This window comes from Larus michahellis (assembly GCF_964199755.1).
Source record: "Larus michahellis chromosome W unlocalized genomic scaffold, bLarMic1.1 SUPER_W_unloc_1, whole genome shotgun sequence".
Taxonomy (NCBI): domain Eukaryota; kingdom Metazoa; phylum Chordata; class Aves; order Charadriiformes; family Laridae; genus Larus; species Larus michahellis.
Genome location: NW_027435888.1, coordinates 1,535,312 through 1,552,855, shown reverse-complemented (window position 1 = coordinate 1,552,855; position 17,544 = coordinate 1,535,312). Strand labels below are relative to the sequence as shown.

General features: G+C 43.4%; 1 protein-coding gene across 1 annotated transcript; it reads left to right on the top strand.

The window, feature by feature from the left end:
• The first annotated feature begins 1,299 nt into the window (after nt 1-1,299).
• LOC141736699 (E3 ubiquitin-protein ligase RBBP6-like) lies at nt 1,300-6,752 on the top strand. Its single transcript, XM_074571257.1, has 3 exons — nt 1,300-1,463; nt 4,005-4,106; nt 6,650-6,752. The coding sequence occupies exons 1-3, from the start codon at nt 1,300-1,302 to the stop codon at nt 6,750-6,752; spliced, it is 369 nt and encodes a 122-aa protein (XP_074427358.1).
• Nucleotides 6,753-17,544: the final 10,792 nt, after the last annotated feature.

Below are 17,544 nucleotides of genomic sequence, written 5' to 3'. Positions count from 1 at the left end.
AGTGCAGTCTTCCAAAAGGGCCTTGGTAACTGCTGTCAGTGAGAGTCCTGTGACAGGGCCAGCAGGGCCATCAGCCTGCAGCTGTGCAGCGGTTGTAACTACAGCTGAAACGGTTGTAGAGGGGGATGCTGTGCTGTGGGTTTGGCTTGGGGTTCTTTTTTTAACTATTTTGTTGGGGTGCAACTATTTCTTTGCACTCAGGTGAGGGGATTGGCGCTGATCTTCTCTTTCTGGAGCACGTCCTGGCATCCTTTGTCACCCAGAGCTTTCCCCTCTGTTCTGTTCCTGACGAGGAGCCATGGCCGCAATGGGGAACGACTCCTGTGAGTAACGACTTCACCAGCAGGCTTGGGCTTTTGTGAATCCCCAAAGGCAAGGGATGTGGCTGGTGGTCCATCCCTGACTGTTGATTTGCTGACAATCTAGAGGCAATTCTGGGGCGTTTCCTGCCAGCAGCCGGACTTACCCAGGTGTTTTCAATTAGACACGGGAAAAGGTTTTTATCCCTCCTGTGCCATTATGTACAAGACCTTGAAAGATGTTGTTTCTCATAGAAAGATCTCGCCTCAGCAGGGTTACCTTTGGGGCTAGATCACTTGAGCTGGTAATGCACTGCAAGACTCTAGCGGGCAAGGAAGGTAGGCCGAGGCACAGAAATCCGAGCGTGGGTTTGTTGGACTGCTGGCAAATTGAGCGGGGGAACAGGCTGTTTTCCAAACAGTCAATTTCCATGGCAGTCCTGTACAGAACTCGACTTTTAAAATAGGCTTTCGTGCACCACTAGGGTCTCATCACTTCTCAAATGTCAGTTTAACATGATAGGCCTGCTGGTTAAGGACTCGTCTGCTGCGACATGGCTCAGGACCACACCAGGGCCAGCAGCGCTGCTTTCTGCATCCCGTGGGGGCGCTGGGCAGAGGGACGGGTTGGCAGGTCCCGGCACGAGGTACGTGTGTGGGACGTCAGGGTGACTCTTGCCTGGTTTTTCCCAGCAAAGCCCCAGCCGGTGCCAGCCCCGAGCTGCGGGGCTGTGCTCTCCGCACCCAGTTCATGGAATAAATTTGTTGTGTTTCATCAGATACTGGTTTTGTCTGCTGCCAGAGAGGGAGGGGAGGCCGAGCCAGGGCCACGGGGGCCGCTCCCCCTCGCCCACCCTCCGCCTGGGCTGCCGGGAGGAGCCGGGCTGGCCCCGCCGCCACAGCCCAGCGCCATTGCTGACAGCCCCAGGCTGGAGACCTTGTGGGGCTGGGAGGCGGGGCCTTCCTGAGGCCTCCCCCAGCCGAGTCTTCTCCCCCGACCATGTCTGCTGTGCATTATAAGTTCTTCTCCAAGCTGAACTACGATATAGTCACCTTCGACGGCCTCCACATCTCCCTCCGCGACCTCAAGTGCCGGATCATGGGCCGTGAGAAGCTGAAGGTGGCCAACTGTGACCTGCAGATCAGCAACGCCCAGACCGAAGAAGGTGCGTGGGGGCGCGGGGCCTCAGGGCAGTGAGGAAAAAGCATGTGCTTCACTAGGTTCCCTTAAACGTGGGGTTGCCGAAAGGGGCTTTGCCTAAAGGGCCTAAAGGGGCTAACTTTCCTGCTTCAAAGAGCGTCAGTCGTGTGTGGCAGTGACACGATCCTCCTCTAGGTAGGTTGTGTTGCACTTTGACCTTTGTAAAATGAGTGTAATCTTTTAAACTTGGTACACTGGTGGCATAGGGACTTAGTGAAGGTAAGGGTGTTTTCCATGCGAAAACACCAAAATACCCCAGTGGTTTTCAGAGCACAGCTACAGAATACGTTTTGGTGTAATATGTATGAATGCCAACTTTTTTGGTTTATATGCATAACCGTTACTTCCAGTTGTTATTCGTCGGATGTAGATGCTTAAACTCACCTTAAGGGAAAAAAGGGGAAAAAAACCCAGGGATTTTCTGCCTCAGTGGGATGTTTGGAATTCCTATATGCGGACATACAGTATTGCATTTTATACCTTTGTCTGTGCAGCAGTCCTGACAAAATGTTGAAATGATCTTGGAAAGAACAAAGTGAAGCTTGAGTGAAGATGGCCTCCTTGTTCAGATTTTTCTGGGTACTCCAAGCTTTTACAGTTCAGTAACTGCTACTTTTCACAATGGAAATCTAGTAATAGAAGCAAAGCTAGTATGAGGTAAAAGTAAAGAGGATTTTAAAGCTCAGTGGAAAAATATGAGATGATGCTTTTAGAGATGCCAGGAAGGCAAAGGGATGGTAGGGACCTATTTTACAGAGGGGGTGGGGGGATGTCCTCTTCCACGCTTACTCTAGAGGCGTGTTCTGTAAGGGCAGAATTCCCTTCAAAAAGCCCATACTCAAGAATAGCGCATTTAAACTTGCCTCCTTTTAATTTGATCTGAATTTCTTATCATAGATGTTCTCACAATATCGTGGTAGAACAGTAAACTCCAGAACTCAGGTTTCTTGAGTACTCTTTCCTGCCCTGTAACATTCTGTCTCAAACCCCTTGGAGAATGTGCTATTCTGCTTATCAGGCAAAAGACAAAAAAGTATAAAACCAAAAATGGGACTCTGAACGCTCTTGGGTGATTAGTTTTAAGGAAGAAGAGTGCTCTTCTAAGACTGTCTCTGCAGCTCGGAACTTGCTCGAGTTCAGTGTTACAGCACGCACTTGACGGTTTTAGTAATGCTGTGATGCGATGTCTTCAAAACAAACTCCCGCTAACTCCAAAGGAAGTCATGCCCATAGGAAGAATATACTGAAAAACGATGCCTAAATTGTGAACTATTCCTATTTTGGGTCTGATCCCTGAGCAAAATTTCCCTGACAGAGCTTGGCTTGCTATCCAGTATCTTTGGTTTTCAGGCCATCGTTCTGCAAAGGTAAGGGCTTTTAGCATTTGAAACTGTAGGCAGATGACGGGGAATGGCTGCTGGTAGTGCTTTAAAACAGTTAGTCATATCCAGCTGGTGTAAGTACAATAGACAACCATTCTCATGGGAAGGTCTTTGCATTTTAAGCTTGCTCAGTCCAAGTGTCTCAGGTAGTAAGGGCAGGGTTTTTTGGGTCGTATGTAAAAGGTCAGAAGGCTTTCCTCCGTTTCAAAAGACTGACAGGGTGTAAGCCAAGGCAAGGCATGGGTAGCGTCAGGCACACACTGTTTTCTAAAGGCTTTTAGAGGCTGTCTTCGTATGTAGTTTTGTTTGAGTCTCTCTGCTCTGCAAGAAGGGAATTGAAAGAGTTCCCGTCCCTTCACGTTTAATTCAAAGGAGATGATTAGCTTCAGAGGGGAGATACCACTTTAGTTTGAGCCAATTCTGCCCTACTTGTGAAAGCAAGCTCAAAAAAGGCCAAAAGTTCTGTGATGCAAATTCTAGCACTGCCAGTTTGGGTTCCATTCAAATGTAAAGCACTGAGAGGCCGAGAAGTGTGGTTGTTGGTGGAAGATGCTCCAAGAAATAGACAGAGATGGCAGGGTCTCTTCTGCGTTCCGTCAGTCTTGAGCACTGGTGGCATTAGGTGAATCGTTTGAGTTAACAGCTAGGGAAGCAATGGCATTTTCATGCTTTAGCTCGGTGCCTGTTTTGTTGCAGGGCAAGCTAGACAGACTTTAGACTCTGGTTTATGCAGGTGAGACTTTGCTGTGGGTTGTTCTGCTCCGAAGATCTGTTGGCTTTGTAGCCTAACAGAAGCAAAAGCAACTTGAGCTAGATCAGGACAGAACCTCATGCATTAGCAGACTCTCTTTTAGTGACCATTGAGACCGTTTTGCTGTTGGCATTCCAACTTTTTTTAAAAAAGGAGACAAATTTTGCTGTATGTGTTTGGTTCTCAAACCTGAAGATTTCTTGCAATGTACTGTTAGTGTGTTGAGACGATAAAAGCGCGATGTGACATACAAAAGTTTGCTTTTCTATCTGTCAAGGGATTCTCTGAAGTGCTGTGTAATTACGTATTAATACTTAATCCTTAATCCTTATGAATGGACTAGGGTTTTTTCCTGTGTTTCTCTTGTTTTCGGAATACACAGATGACAATGCCCTGATTCCTAAGAACTCATCGGTGATTGTCAGAAGAATCCCTGTTGGAGGAGTTAAAGCTACCAGCAAAACATCTGTTAGGTAAGTATCCATAAACCATTGTATTCTTTCTAAGGGGTTTTGGTGTGATAGCTTTTTAAATTTATATTAGTTTACAGGGGCTTTCAGCTTGTATCTTGTTAAAGCTGCTGTTAATTTTTGTTGTCATAGGCTAGATTTTAATGTATCTGCCCCAAAGCAGGCTGGCATTTTTAGTGCTGTTGGGACATGGGGTTCACACTCCACCAATTGTAACTTTTCAGATGCCTCTACTGGGTTTGTTCTTGGGGCTGATTGTTCTGAGACCCATGGTCTCTACATGGATCTCCATATGGAGAAATTCCTTATTATATGTGTTTGCTTTTATTGCTTTTATAGTACAGGCAGATACACATTGTAGTGTCATCTTAGGCTTTGTTCCCATCTCAGAAGAGCCTGCGTCTCAGTGTTTGACTATTTCTTGCATTTGGGCTGGAGGGTATTCTTATGGCCCAAATCTGTTTTTTTTGCGTACTAGCTATAGAGGAAAGACCCAGGGTTGCCAGCTGGCGAGCAATGCAAACAAGAAGTTTAATTCATAAAGGATTCCTAGTAGTTTCCTAAAGACAATGTCCGTTTAAGGCCAGAGAAAAAGAACAGTGTCCTAAAGCCTTTTGTGTGAGTACGATGAAGGAATAGTTAATCCTTTCCAAACTTGAAACTCAGTAAGCAGTTGAGCGGGTTACCAAATGTTACTAGTTATCTTTCTAAGTCTGTTTTTACCCTAAGCCGATGTCTGTGCTCCAGGTTTTAATTCTGTATTCCTAAGATTTACGGAGGACAGAGAATCGGGTGTATGGATTAAAATTACAGATACTCAAATGCACTCCTGACTACAGGATTATTGCTGTCATTTCTGCATTCATACAGACCCGTTCTATGTCAGCTACATTAGCATTGTTTGAATGGTCATATTTTCCGGCCTTCTTAAAGATATGCCTCTCCCCCACAATTAAAAGATGTTATTAAATTGTGGTTTTGCCATGTCTTTCTAGTGTTGGTTCTCAACAGAGTAGAGTGATGAGTTACAGCGTGTCTCGCACCAACAGTACAGCAGCATCCTGGTACTCATGAAGTGTCTGCAAGCAAAACCCCCTGAATTTACGTGGCTCTGCATGTCAGCTTTGGGCATTTTACTGCCGTAGTTGTTGCAGTGCTTTCAGGTACTCCCTAGTAATTCTGGAGGCCACAGAGTTGTGCTTCTAAACACTGGGGGTTAATTAAAACGTGTATGCTTAGTGCTGCGTTGTCAGTGCATCCTCCGTTTCTGATTGGACGGCACCCTCTCCTGGTATTGTAATGCTGCCCCACAATGAGAGGATAGATGCTGCTAGCTTCAAAGATCAGGTAAATACCTGTATGTGGGGATAAGGGAAGAACGGCACTGCTGTTCTAGCATTGACAATTCACCAGGCAGATGAGCTTTCTGCTCCTCCAGCTGGAAACATTGCAGAAGCCACTGCAGAGTGGCTAAAGTTTGGGAATGATGAACGTACGCTGTAAGGGTGGAGAGGCCTTCAAAAATGTGTTACTCACCTTGTAGTATGTTCTTTGAGGTAAGTGGATGAAGAAACCATTGGGTGGTCATTGACAGTGTTTCCTTGTACTTGCTCCCCTTCGGGAGCTGTGTGGCTGTAATTGTGAGCCTGGTGGTGGTCTAGCAGTGGCAAGAAGCACGAGCCTTTCTCTTTGTACGTGAATTCCACAGCAGCCTTTGAATTGCCTCTGTGATACGGATCAATGAGTATGTGGAATCTCAGCAAGTTTTCAAACGTAATAAATGGTTCCTAAAATATTGTAGCATTTTCAAGATCATCTTAAAACAAATTCTGGCAATCGAGGCAGCTATTTTCTTTTGTCACTGGACTCCTCAATTGAACAAAATTCTAGAAACTGCTGTCAGGTGACATTTCTAGTACTATTTTGAATCAACATAGCATATGTAACACGTTTAGTGGCTAAATATGGTAGCCATCTGAGCACAGTGCTTGGGCTTCCACAAAGAAACGCTCTCGTAAAGATTCTGCTGCTGACATTTTTGTTATGTCTTTGTCGGATGACTGATTTCTGGTTCGCTTAAGGAAAGGTGCACTTTGAAGTGTCTAGACCATCACTGCTCTTGCTTAGAAATTAAAGTACTGTGTATGGCCCTATTTGTGATACTAGGGATATACAGACTGGCTAACGTTACCTTCCTGTTTTGATGGTTGATTATTTAAGAACACAAAATATAGGACAGACATCATGGGTTTGATACTTAGGTAGCAGAGACAAAATACCTGAGGACTTCCTCTTGTGCTGTTGTGTTCTTTATCTGTAAGTCTTGGAGTAATTTGTGACAAAGGTGAAATGTGATCTGGTTTTTTTTTTTCTTTGCACTGAGTGTACAAGAGAGAACAGTTTATGTATACGGATAAATTTCCACATTCGGTAGACTATCAGAACATAATGTTTTGACAATCCGTTTTTATAATCTGTTTTTGCTGCTTGATGGTGGGCACAAGTGCTTTATTTTAAATTCTGATCACCTTTCTTTCTTCTTCTAGAAGTCGAACTGAGCCAGTGAGTGGAACATCAAAAGCGGTATGTAAAATCACAATCTCACTTTTTTACGTTTGGAAAAGGAGCAGCATTTTTCTTCAGGTTTGAAAACACTGTCATTCAGCTGCTGAAATATAATTAAGTAACACAAGGAAATACTTGACTGGTAATGGTCTAGATCTTGATTTGCCACTTGGGTTGAATGCTATGCGTAACTACACATTTCAAAATAGTCCCTACAGCATAAAAATCACTATTTGGTGGTTTTCATTTTTCATCTTTATTTTAAGTACTTCACTGCTGTGGTGTGAGCCATTACACTAACCCTGGACCGCTGGATCTGATGCCTTGATAAGCTGTTAGGATCACCTAAATCTAGAAAGAGATGAGCTCTGGCTCTGTGTTCTGCGAAGAATGCAGCCTCTGATGCTCATGGAATAGTATCCCATCAACTTAAAATTGTAAGCTTGTTGTATGTAGGTCTAAAACCACTACGTCTTAATCTGACACCTGTAATTCTGTCACCGAGTTGTTCGAATTCCTTTTTGGCCATGAATGCAGTGAGTTCGAGTTAGTTTACTGGCCCAGTGACCCAAGTAGTTAATTTTATGCATTTATGTAAACCATGTTTATAGTATTTCATCAAATTCAGACGAGTTTTTATTTCTTGAGAAGGGTTATTTTTCTTGTTGTTTACTAGCATGTGCATAAACACAAATCACATGTTCCAAAAGAAGGTTAACGTTCTTTTCGCCTCGCGTCTTCCCTGGCATGTCTGTGTCACGTTTCTGAGTAGCATCTCGCCATCCGCTAGCACAGATGTCTCCAAGAAAAGGAAAAATCCTGGAGTGGGAGGGAAGCCTCAGTGTTAGCTAGAACTACTTAAAGTAAATGAAAGACGAAGCAGAAACGTTCCCTTCTAGTTTGCTCTGCCTGGACCTGATTTGGGTTGTGGGTAGCCGTGGGGAGGGTGGAAGCCTTGCATCGCTCTTTACAAATCCTCTCTCTCTCGCTCCCTGTAAAAGCACTGCAGCCTCGGGTGCTTCTGGTGTTGGAGACACAGTTAACTTTATTCTTAAAGCTAACTCACTCTTGGTTCAAAGCGTGGGCTTTTTGTTTCGGTTTGGGTTTTTAAATACCTGTATTTCTGCATGTATTTCAAAGACGAACCTGGATCTTAGTGTGGGAGGAAGAAATCACCAAAAAGCTTGCCAATCACTGTTGAACAGTAAAGCAGCAAAATTAAAATTAGTCATGATTTTTCTGAACAGGATGCACAAAAGGTTTTACTTTGAGTATTTCTTCCTTGTCTCGCTCTTGTATTAGCTGTCATTCTATACGTCCAAATTTGCACTGCTGTCCTACTGTTATTACAGCCAAAGCAAGAAAGTGCCTCCGTTTTGGTTTAGTATTACTGTTTCGGTAACTGCGAGGATTTCTAGTTAGGGCTTGTCCTTAAAGGCTGCAGAAACGCAGCGCCGGGCCCATTGTTTTAGCACCGTCAGGCACAACTGTGATCCTTCCTGGCTGAATGTTTAGTTCAGCCAAGCAATCGGATTTTAGGAAACCGCTGTAATTTACACATAACGTTCCAGCCGCGAGACTAGCCTTTTCCAGCATGAAGCTGTTGGCCCAAATCTGGGTGTGCGAAGAGCTGAGCCACACACGGAGTGGAGACGGGTGTTTATTTCGTGTCTGTGCAGAGGTGGGGGCTGTGGGGAGCTCCACAAAGCCAGCACACCTTGGCTTACACGTTGTAAGCTTTCATATTTTACAAAAAGTGACTCATTGGCAGACTAGACTAATTTCTCACACTTCCCAAACTGATTTGGATAGTATGGCTTGTGGTCTAATAAAATACAAGAAATCAGTTTTCTCAGTGTCTGCTCTGTCCTGGTAAACACCTTTATTTCAATAATTGGAGCAGTAAATTTTTTTCTAGACTAGGTGGTGTGTTACTTTTATGGCTGATGCTTTGGACTGGTGTTTTTATTTGGGTTTCGTGGGGTATGGTGAGTTTGGCATTTTTAAACGTAGTGACAGGAGAGGCAGAGTTCACGTTTTGGGGCTGATATGCCGGTGCTTTATTTTGACAGGCACCTGCTGTCTTCATCAAAGTGTAACCGTGTGCATTTATAAATGATGAGACATGAACCGATTAATTTTCAAACTACACTGAAGATAAGTTTCCTGTAGTGCTGCTTCCTTCTTGAGTAAACTTGAATTTATTTTCTGAATGCTCTTTAGCTGGAAATTGACAGCTTCCTTACCCCTTTGACTTTTAAGCAGTTGTGAGCATTTGAGAAGGGTCCCTCTCTGAGATATTCTGGAGCAGTAAGCTGATCTCAAATGGGTTTGGTAATTGTAGTTTCTTCTCATTAACCTCATTAACCACACTCTTAAGCTGTCGTAGGTCTGGGCTTTGCTTTGAACAAATACAAGTTCCAGTGGGTTGGAAATGCCGCTTTCAGTGACAGTCAGAGGCGATAGTGCAGGCTTTGGGACTACAGTAGAGGTTAGCTATTGCTGTGTTTGGATTGTAGAACTCGACTGTGTGTTTCTTTTCTTGTGAACAGATTGGTGACTCTCCTGCATCTATTTCTGTGGCCCAGCTTACTAAGGTATATGAATATTCTCGTCAAATACTTAAAAAATAAAAAAGCATTTTCTTTGTACTTTTAAATCTTATACTGTCATCTGTATCTGGCTAGCACTTGTAATTTGAACAAGACTTTAATAAAATTTCTACTAATTTAAAGTATTTATTTTAACTTTAAAATGTGTGTATATTTTGATACCATCCTGTAAAGAGTAGTTCCCATTTTGGAAGATAAAAGCAGAGTACCTTATCAGCCTCAAGATGATGTTGTAGTATTGGTCTTCTTCAGGACCCAGAGGAGCAGCACTTTAGCTGTCTACCATTTTTGATAAGTTTTGTTAATTTTGCATTGGAAACAAACACAATTTTTATGGAAGACTTGATTTGTCTGTAAGCTGTGGACATTTAAGGGGGGTTTTGAACAGCCAAAATAGAAGCGTTTCTGTAACGTGGACAATTACATCCCTATTTTTGAATTTCTAGTGATGGTAGTCACAGAACCTTTGTGTTCTGTGACTGTCTTCTTTGAATGCTGCACAATTTCATAAATTGTAGTATATGTGCAGTGGAGAGCGCAATCTAATTTGTTTGAACGCAAACTGTGAATTGTGAAAATGTGCCCAGTTGTTTCTAAGATTATACCAATGTGTCTGTGTGGCATAATAGCAGATGTGTCCCTCTGAAACTGTTGTAATGCCATGTTTGGCTATGGAATCGCTTGCATTTTTGGCTCAATAACGTGTGACTTTGGCCGGGAGAGCACTAGTGATGGCCCTTGGTGCACAGACGTAGTGCTGTGCAATGAAATTACTCGTCTTGAAAGAGCATAAAGATTAGAGGAGGCAGGGCCTAATGCAGAGGAGACAGTTCTTTCTTCTGAAAATAAAGGCCGGCATTCATTTCCAAGAAGGAGAGATCTCTTCCTGCTGGTAACGTCTTCCCTCTCTCACTGCAGAAATTCAATTGTGTACAATTGAGAAAAAAAATAGTTTGGAAAGCAGCCAACAAAAGAAATTGGTCTCTGTTAGTGCTGTCCTTAAACGTGTCCTTGGTTCTGTAAACTCCTGTGAAGTTTTGCTCGAAAAAGTGAAAAACCGTCCAAGCGGTGTACACATTTAAGCTTTTGAGAGAATTTAACTATTTCAGAAAAATGCAGGAACATACCATAAAGCAGGTCAAAGCCATTACTTACTCTAACCTCTTCGGTGCAGGCTGGCTTAGCATGGAGGCAAGGTGTTCAGGGTTCTCTGGTTTTTTATTACTGTGCATTAAACGCCATAATTGAATGTTGGTGTATTGCCAGTAATGTTTTGTGGGTTTTGGATGTGTTTTGTAAACCGTTTGGGTTCAAACAAATTAGTCAATGATCTCTAAAGTTTTCTGGAAATGTAAATGGCAGTGATTTCATAGATGTTGATCTGGATTATGTTACTGTTGAGCAAAAGCTGTGTATGTGAAACAAGCATTTAAGAAAATGTTGAAACTAGTTGGCTGCTTTTGTGCATGAATGCCATTAAAACCAAAACCATGAGTGGCTGATCTGAACGATAGGTGCTTGAAGGTCCAGATCACTGAGAGTCACTCCCTTAGACCCTGCTCGTATCTAGACTAGTGTGTAATTTGAACATTTGAACTAATACGTCTCTACTAATCAGATGGCTTCAATAATTTGAAAATCTGATTCTGCATAAGGTCGATATGACAATCTGTGTGAGCTTAACTGTGTTTCTAATGTGCCTGTCAAATAATTCCCTGATGCCATGTGTTGAATATTTGCATGTTTTAATTACACAAGCCTCTGGTTGCGTATTCATGCCATTTAACGTTAGTCACTGAACGTATGTGCGTGAGGCATGAACTCGGCCTTCCTACAGACATGGTGAATCTAAGTTTCCCCAGTGACTGGCTCAGAGCCCTGAATTGAGATCTCCCTCTGAACTGTGCTTTGGAGGAGGAGCGGATTTGTGTCTCTTCTCGGAGTGGATGGTGAGCTAAGGGATATTTCACCCTTAAGGAACCTGAAGTTAAGGCAAAGGATGTCAGATGAGTTCAAACCACTGCTCAAGCCTTTGGAACATCCTGGCTATCTTCATTTAGGAACATAAGTATTTGAGTCAAGCAACCCTTCTGCTGGGTAAAAGGAGAGGATGAAAGGCTTTTGCCGCTTAACAGAATCACTGACAGATCACTTTAAGTGTGGGTCTTGAGATGAGACGTGTCTGCATTTCTTTTCTTAGCAGGACAAAAGTTTGGGGTCTGTTCCCAGAATTAAAAAGAGCACAGGAATTCCAAGGAGTTTCACGATGGAGGTGAAAGATCCCAAAACAAAGGGTGCTATGCTGGCAAACACTGGAAAATACGCCATACCAACTATTAGTGCGTAAGTATGGAATTAATTGGACTGACCAAAAACCGAAGGAGAGAAACCACGAGTGAATGTCTGAGTGGCAATGCAGCCGAGTTGGCCGGCATCTGTAATTGCAGGGGAGGAAGCATTGTCACCGTATCTTAACCTTAAAATCTGCCATACTTTCTAATATGAAAACAGGGTGGTCCTACTGTTCATGCCCCTGGAAGTTGGTTAAATGTGTGGTAGGCTGAGAATCTATTTCTGCAAAACATTTCCGTAGTGTTTACACTTGGAGTCATTCTATCAGAAAGCTCGTTTTGCATCTGGTTTATGTTTCAAAGGCTTCTTGCAAAATTTATCAAATTGGACTATTGGGCTGAGGTTTCCTTCCCCTCTGCCTTTTATCAAATCTCATGTGTGAAACAGACTGAAGTTTTCCTGTTGCTCCGAACTAAAAATGCTACTGTGTGCTGACAAGAGTGGTTCTCTTAAAAAGGAATCGGTAGCACTTCTGTTTTTCTGTCACGGATCTCCTTTGGTAGAAGCTGGAACATAGACTTCGTTCACTTATAAAATGCAATTACTCGAAGGCCAGCTCTATCCTGAGCCTGCAATTTATATTTACCCTCTGGCAAAGGAGGGCTGGGATTCATTTCCCCTGATTTCTAGCCGTCAAAAAATGATTTTTCTAAGTCTGAGCTAATTTCTTAGTTGATCCAATGAATGGTAGAGTTCTGCAGAAGGAAAATTGTTCCCCCCTCCCTTCTCTGGCAGTTGAAACTAAATGCCTGTGTTTTAGAAGGCTAATGCGGAGTGAGAATAATTCCATCCGTTATCTTCCTTTGATAAAATTAAAAGCTTGGAACAGTTTTCATATCCACATCTTTAACTTTTTTCTTTTTCCTTCCCCACCCCACCCTCCAGGGAAGCTTCTGCTAGAGGAAAGAAGGAAAAGCCGCCCTTTTTACCCTCATCCTCTGATGATCCGATTCCAGATGAGTTGCTGTGTCCCATTTGTAGAGATACGATAACCGATGCAGTTGTTATTCCCTGCTGCGGAAACAGTTTTTGTGGCGAATGTAAGTGTTACTCCCCTGATTGTTGATTCAAAACCTGATCTTCTGAAAGCAGAAATAGGAGAGAACTAAATGATTGTGTTACCACTTCTATTTACTACTTCAGTATCCCCTGAGTAGGAAAAGAATTTTCTCACATAAAGGAAAGAAAAATAAGGCAGAAAGCTTTTTTTGCTTTTTATGCATTTAGTTAAATCCTCTTTACACGCGGAGGGATGATTATGAGAAGAGTGCGTAATTGTGCAGGTGATTACAGGATTAGATAGTGAATGCATTTAGTGTCTTTCTCTCACACAAAATTATGTGGCCAACTCTGGTGACTTGCTGTGGTCTGCAACAAGCGGATAGTCAGGCATTTAATCCACGTTCTTCTCCACAGGAGAGTTGGTTAAAGCCGGCAGAACTCAACCCTACTATCGTTTTTTTGAGATGAGTTTTTTTCAAGAACCTTGAGGTTGGTGACTTGTCACCATAGAGCCTGGAAAAAAAGAGGAGCTGAACCATCAAGACACAGCCTACCCTACATCTTCAAATGTTCAATAGTGAAGTACCAAAACTGTGTAGCTATTTACTGCATACTAGGAATTTTTTGCACTCTTGAACATTTATAGCTTGATGCTTTCAGGGCAAGAGCAGATTCACCCATTAAGCATATACGTCTTTTTATAAATGATTAGAACCCTCATTTCCTTAGTTTGGCTAAAAGCTATTTTGATGATTCTAATGGTTCACAGGTATTAGAACAGCATTACTGGAATCGGAGGAACATACGTGCCCAGCATGTCATCAGGCAGATGTTTCTCCTGATGCTTTAGTTGCCAACAAGTGCCTACGCCAGGTAACGTGATGACTTTGATGTAAACTGTTTGCATGAAAAGTCTATTTGTAAAAAGCTGAAAGGGAAGAAAATAGTACTTTACGTCTCCTTAAGAAAGGCTAAATTGAATAAGGCTAAATTTACTTTTCAAATGCTTCATCTGTTATTACAGAAGCTTACACCTTTAGAGACAGTCTGGCAAATTCGGGTCACACTTTGTTTAACGTGATTGCCTCCCTTTCCAATTCGATGTTAACACAGAATTACTTTAAGTGCAGATACTCTGAGGTGCCAGTCATTACTGACACTGTTTAACGTCCCGTGTTTGTGTATCCGCACGTTGATTTATTTCAGGGTTGGTGCATTTCCAGGAATACACCAGTAATTTTACTCTGTGGAGGTTTTTGTTCGCCTATCTACTGACGTTTCATAGTACGTTTTTGTAAATGTTTTTCTGCCTCTAGGCTGTGAACAACTTCAAAAGTGGAACTGGCTACAGAAAGCGGATTCAGCAGCAACAGCAGCGGCAGCCGCCACCGCCACCACCTTCACCACCACTCGTGAGACAAGCAATAACCTGCAACCTGCAGCCTCTGCTCCGGCCAAAAATGTCCAGACAGCAGGCGCCACTAATGATTTCGTTAGCTTCTCTGGCTTCTCTTTCTGCTTTGGCATCGTTGGCCCCTGGTCTGTCACCTGTGGCAGCCTGGCTGCCAGTAAGTCCCTCTTCTGTCATTGTCCCTGATCTCCCTCCAGCAGTGCCCCTACCTCTCCGTGCTGAAAAGCCAGATAGACCTTCTCGGTAAGTAAAGCTATAGAGCAACATGAATATGAAACGCTGAAGTTAGATTCTTCTTCTTGCGCTCCTCTGCTAGCGAGTGACGTTTAGTGACATTCATTAGTGACATCAGTGACAGTTCCAGCTATTTTTTTTTACTGTGAATGAAGACACTTTGATAAGTTGGAAGTACACCTCATGCAAGAAGCTTCTCAGAAGTATTTGTTGTTTGGTTCCCCTATCAGTCGTTCAGTCCAGGTTTACCCCGAGAGAGGAACCTTTCTTCCCCAGGAGCCCTCTGATTTGAAGTGGCTAGGAATTCCTAAAGTAACCATTCGGTTATGCCAGACCTTCTTGAGTGCATTCATTTCTGTGTAGTACTGAGGATCTCATGTTCCCATGAAAAGTGTAAAACCAGCTGGAGGTAACATTGATCAGGTGTTTTCATGTTACTTTTTCCTACAGTATTTCTGCCATCAATGGTACGATAAGTCAGAGCCATCCTCAGTAGTCACAGGGTAGTCAGTGATGCATGCAGATTGGATAACAAACATTGAAACACTACATTTGAAGTATTTACAAACATGACAGTCTAACTTTGCAACCCAGTGAATTAATATGAAAACACGTGAAAAATCTGAACTCTAGTTTAGGGTTTATCTTCTTTCAGCTCGATGCCTTGAATGCAAACAGCCACTCTGTCCAGAAGGCTGTCAGGCTCCGCCGTAGCGTTGAATACAGGGGCTCACAATTCAAAAGAACCTCTCAGGCAGCCTCCGAACTAGAACACAGCCGATTCCTAATAGAATTTCCGTTCTTGCATCATCCAAAACTGAGGTTCAGCATGTGGGTTATACGTACTCTTAATCCTCCCATGTGCAGCCAGCTTAACAAATTCTGTTTCCAGTGAGCTGTCTCTTTGAATGCCGGTATTCCACGTAGACTTCTCTTCAGGGCTTCATGTGGAATCGCCCAACTTCCGATTGGTAGATCTGGTGAAGATTACTTTTTCTTTATTTGTTTCCATTTACAGTAGTCAGCCTTTTCTCACCTTGGACTTTATATTTCCAGTAGCACATCAGAACACTGTTTGAATATAAAAATTCATGTTTTTAGTAGCGGTGCTGATACTGTTATACCTCCTGGTGCTCTGGTGACTGCTGCTGAGCTTTCTAGATCTTCCTCTCTGTCAGTCAGCAGTTTGTTGGAAGAGAAGGTAAATTTTATTTCAACATATGCAGTGAGTCCTGTATTTTAGTAGAGCTCCAAACATTTTCCAACTGTTTGCGTTTATTCACAAGGGCTGTCAGATTCCTGTACTAAGACAACCAGCATTACCAAGTCTTCTGGGCCCCCAAGGGCAATCAATGCCCACGACTGGTAAGTAACTAAAACTTTAGAATTTCTTTTCGGAAATTATCATCTGATAAACTGAACGGGATTTTTTTCTGTTTCCTCTCCCCACTCTGAAAGGTCATCCAACGAGAGCCAGTACACCTCGCTCGGCGGGTGGCAGACCAGGCTGGGACCTGTAAGCGTTCTGCAGAAATTCAGTATATTACTGCTCGTAACCTGTTAAATGAGGCCGTAGCACGTAACTTAGATAACAGCTGATTTATAATGAGGTAAGTGTGCCCAGATAGCTGTGGAGAATACAAGTGGTAATTGGGAGACCTTATTGTGGCCTTCCAGTACCTGCAGGGGGCCTACAGGGAAGCAGGGGAGGGGCTGTTTGCAAGGGCTTGTAGCGATGAGGGGCAACGGTTTAAACTAGAGCAGAGCGGGTTTAGATTAGACATGAGGAAGAAGTTCTTTACAGTGAGGGTGGTGAGACACTGGCCCAGGTTGCCCAGAGAGGGGGTGGAGGCCCCATGCCTGGAGACATCCGAGGCCAGGCTGGATGAGGCTCTGAGCAACCTGATCCAGTTGAAGATGTCCCTGCTGACTGCAGGGGGGTTGCACTAGATGGCCTTTAGAGGTCCCTTCCAACCCAACACATTCTATGATTCTGTGATTCTAATTAGTTTTGAAATGGCTTGATTTTAATTGTCTTTGACAAAGGGCATATGTGATGGCACTAAGATGATTTAAAGTAAAACTCCAGTACACGATTGAAAAGAGGACTCTGAAAAATTAACACTTTTTGAGGAAACCGTAAGTAAGTACATCTAAAAATGAAATACAATTAAAGAATCAGGTGGAAAGATGCCCTCTTGATTACTGGCTGAATCGGGCTGAAGAAATTGATTTCCCCATAGAATTCGGCCTCCAGCATTCTTTTTTTAACAACCTAGTTGATACTGATTGAGCAAATTATTGGAAAAGTCAACGTTCTTATATAATGACAATTTTGAATTCCTTCCATTTAGTCATCTCAAATAGCCAAGCTGCTTTCTCTCAGTTGGAGGGAGAGAGAAGAGTCTGTTTGATCTATTACTGCCGCGTCAAGTGAGTCCTCCCTTTTGGTATATATTTGTTCTAGACAGATTGTAAGGGTGCATTGTGTTTGTAAAATCTTGAGGAAAAATGAAAACAAAAGCCAGGGTCCATGCCACAGATTATCTAAAAATCTCAAATTCAGTAAGCAAGAAAATAACAATTCGGGGGTGAGAACAGGCCAAATACATCATCATGAGTCCACAACATAGGAAGCGTACGTGGAAGAAGTCCAAAGACGTTTGAGAGAAGATTAGTTATTATTTGTGCAGTACTTTGCAGGTCAGAAGTGTGAAGTATGAGGTGTATCAAGGATTGGTAGAGGAGCGGTGGGCACTTGGCACGTGGGAGTCTCTCCTAAGCACGGGCAGCCTCCATCCACAGTTGCAAAGCTGCGTATAGGGAGAGAAGACTGAGGGAATTGCTGGGGGTGAGGATGTGGGAGGCAAGTGTGAGGATCAAGAAATGCGCGTAGTCTCAAATGGAAGCAGGGAGAAAAATGCTGAGGCTGAGAACACGCAGTGCTCGCCACCACGCTCCGGCTTCGTTCGCTTTCCTCTCTGAAATCAGAGCAGAGTGTAACAAACGGTGACACGTGTATTTGGGTTTCTTTAGAAGTTCCAGTCGAGGACGCCTGCGTGGTGAACGTACCCAGAGCACCCAAGCCCCAACGCTACCAGCATCAACAGCAGTCTTCGTGCCAGCGCCTCCGCCTTCCTTGTAGCCTCCACCACCCCAAGCACTTCCTCTTCTACCGGGGGCACTACGACCACAGTTTCCTCCCCAGTTTCCACCTGGTCAGCCTCCATCTGCCAGCTACACTGACTCCCCTCCAGGATATCCC

Excerpts from the sequence above, each read along its gene's own strand:
- LOC141736699 (XM_074571257.1), top strand. The coding sequence starts at position 1,300 with ATGTCTGCTGTGCATTATAAGTTCTTCTCCAAGCTGAACTACGATATA. Across the intron at positions 1,464-4,004 it reads AGCAACGCCCAGACCGAAGA|GGAATACACAGATGACAATG; the intron begins AGGTGCGTGGGG and ends TCTCTTGTTTTC. Across the intron at positions 4,107-6,649 it reads ACCAGCAAAACATCTGTTAG|AAGTCGAACTGAGCCAGTGA; the intron begins GTAAGTATCCAT and ends TTCTTCTTCTAG.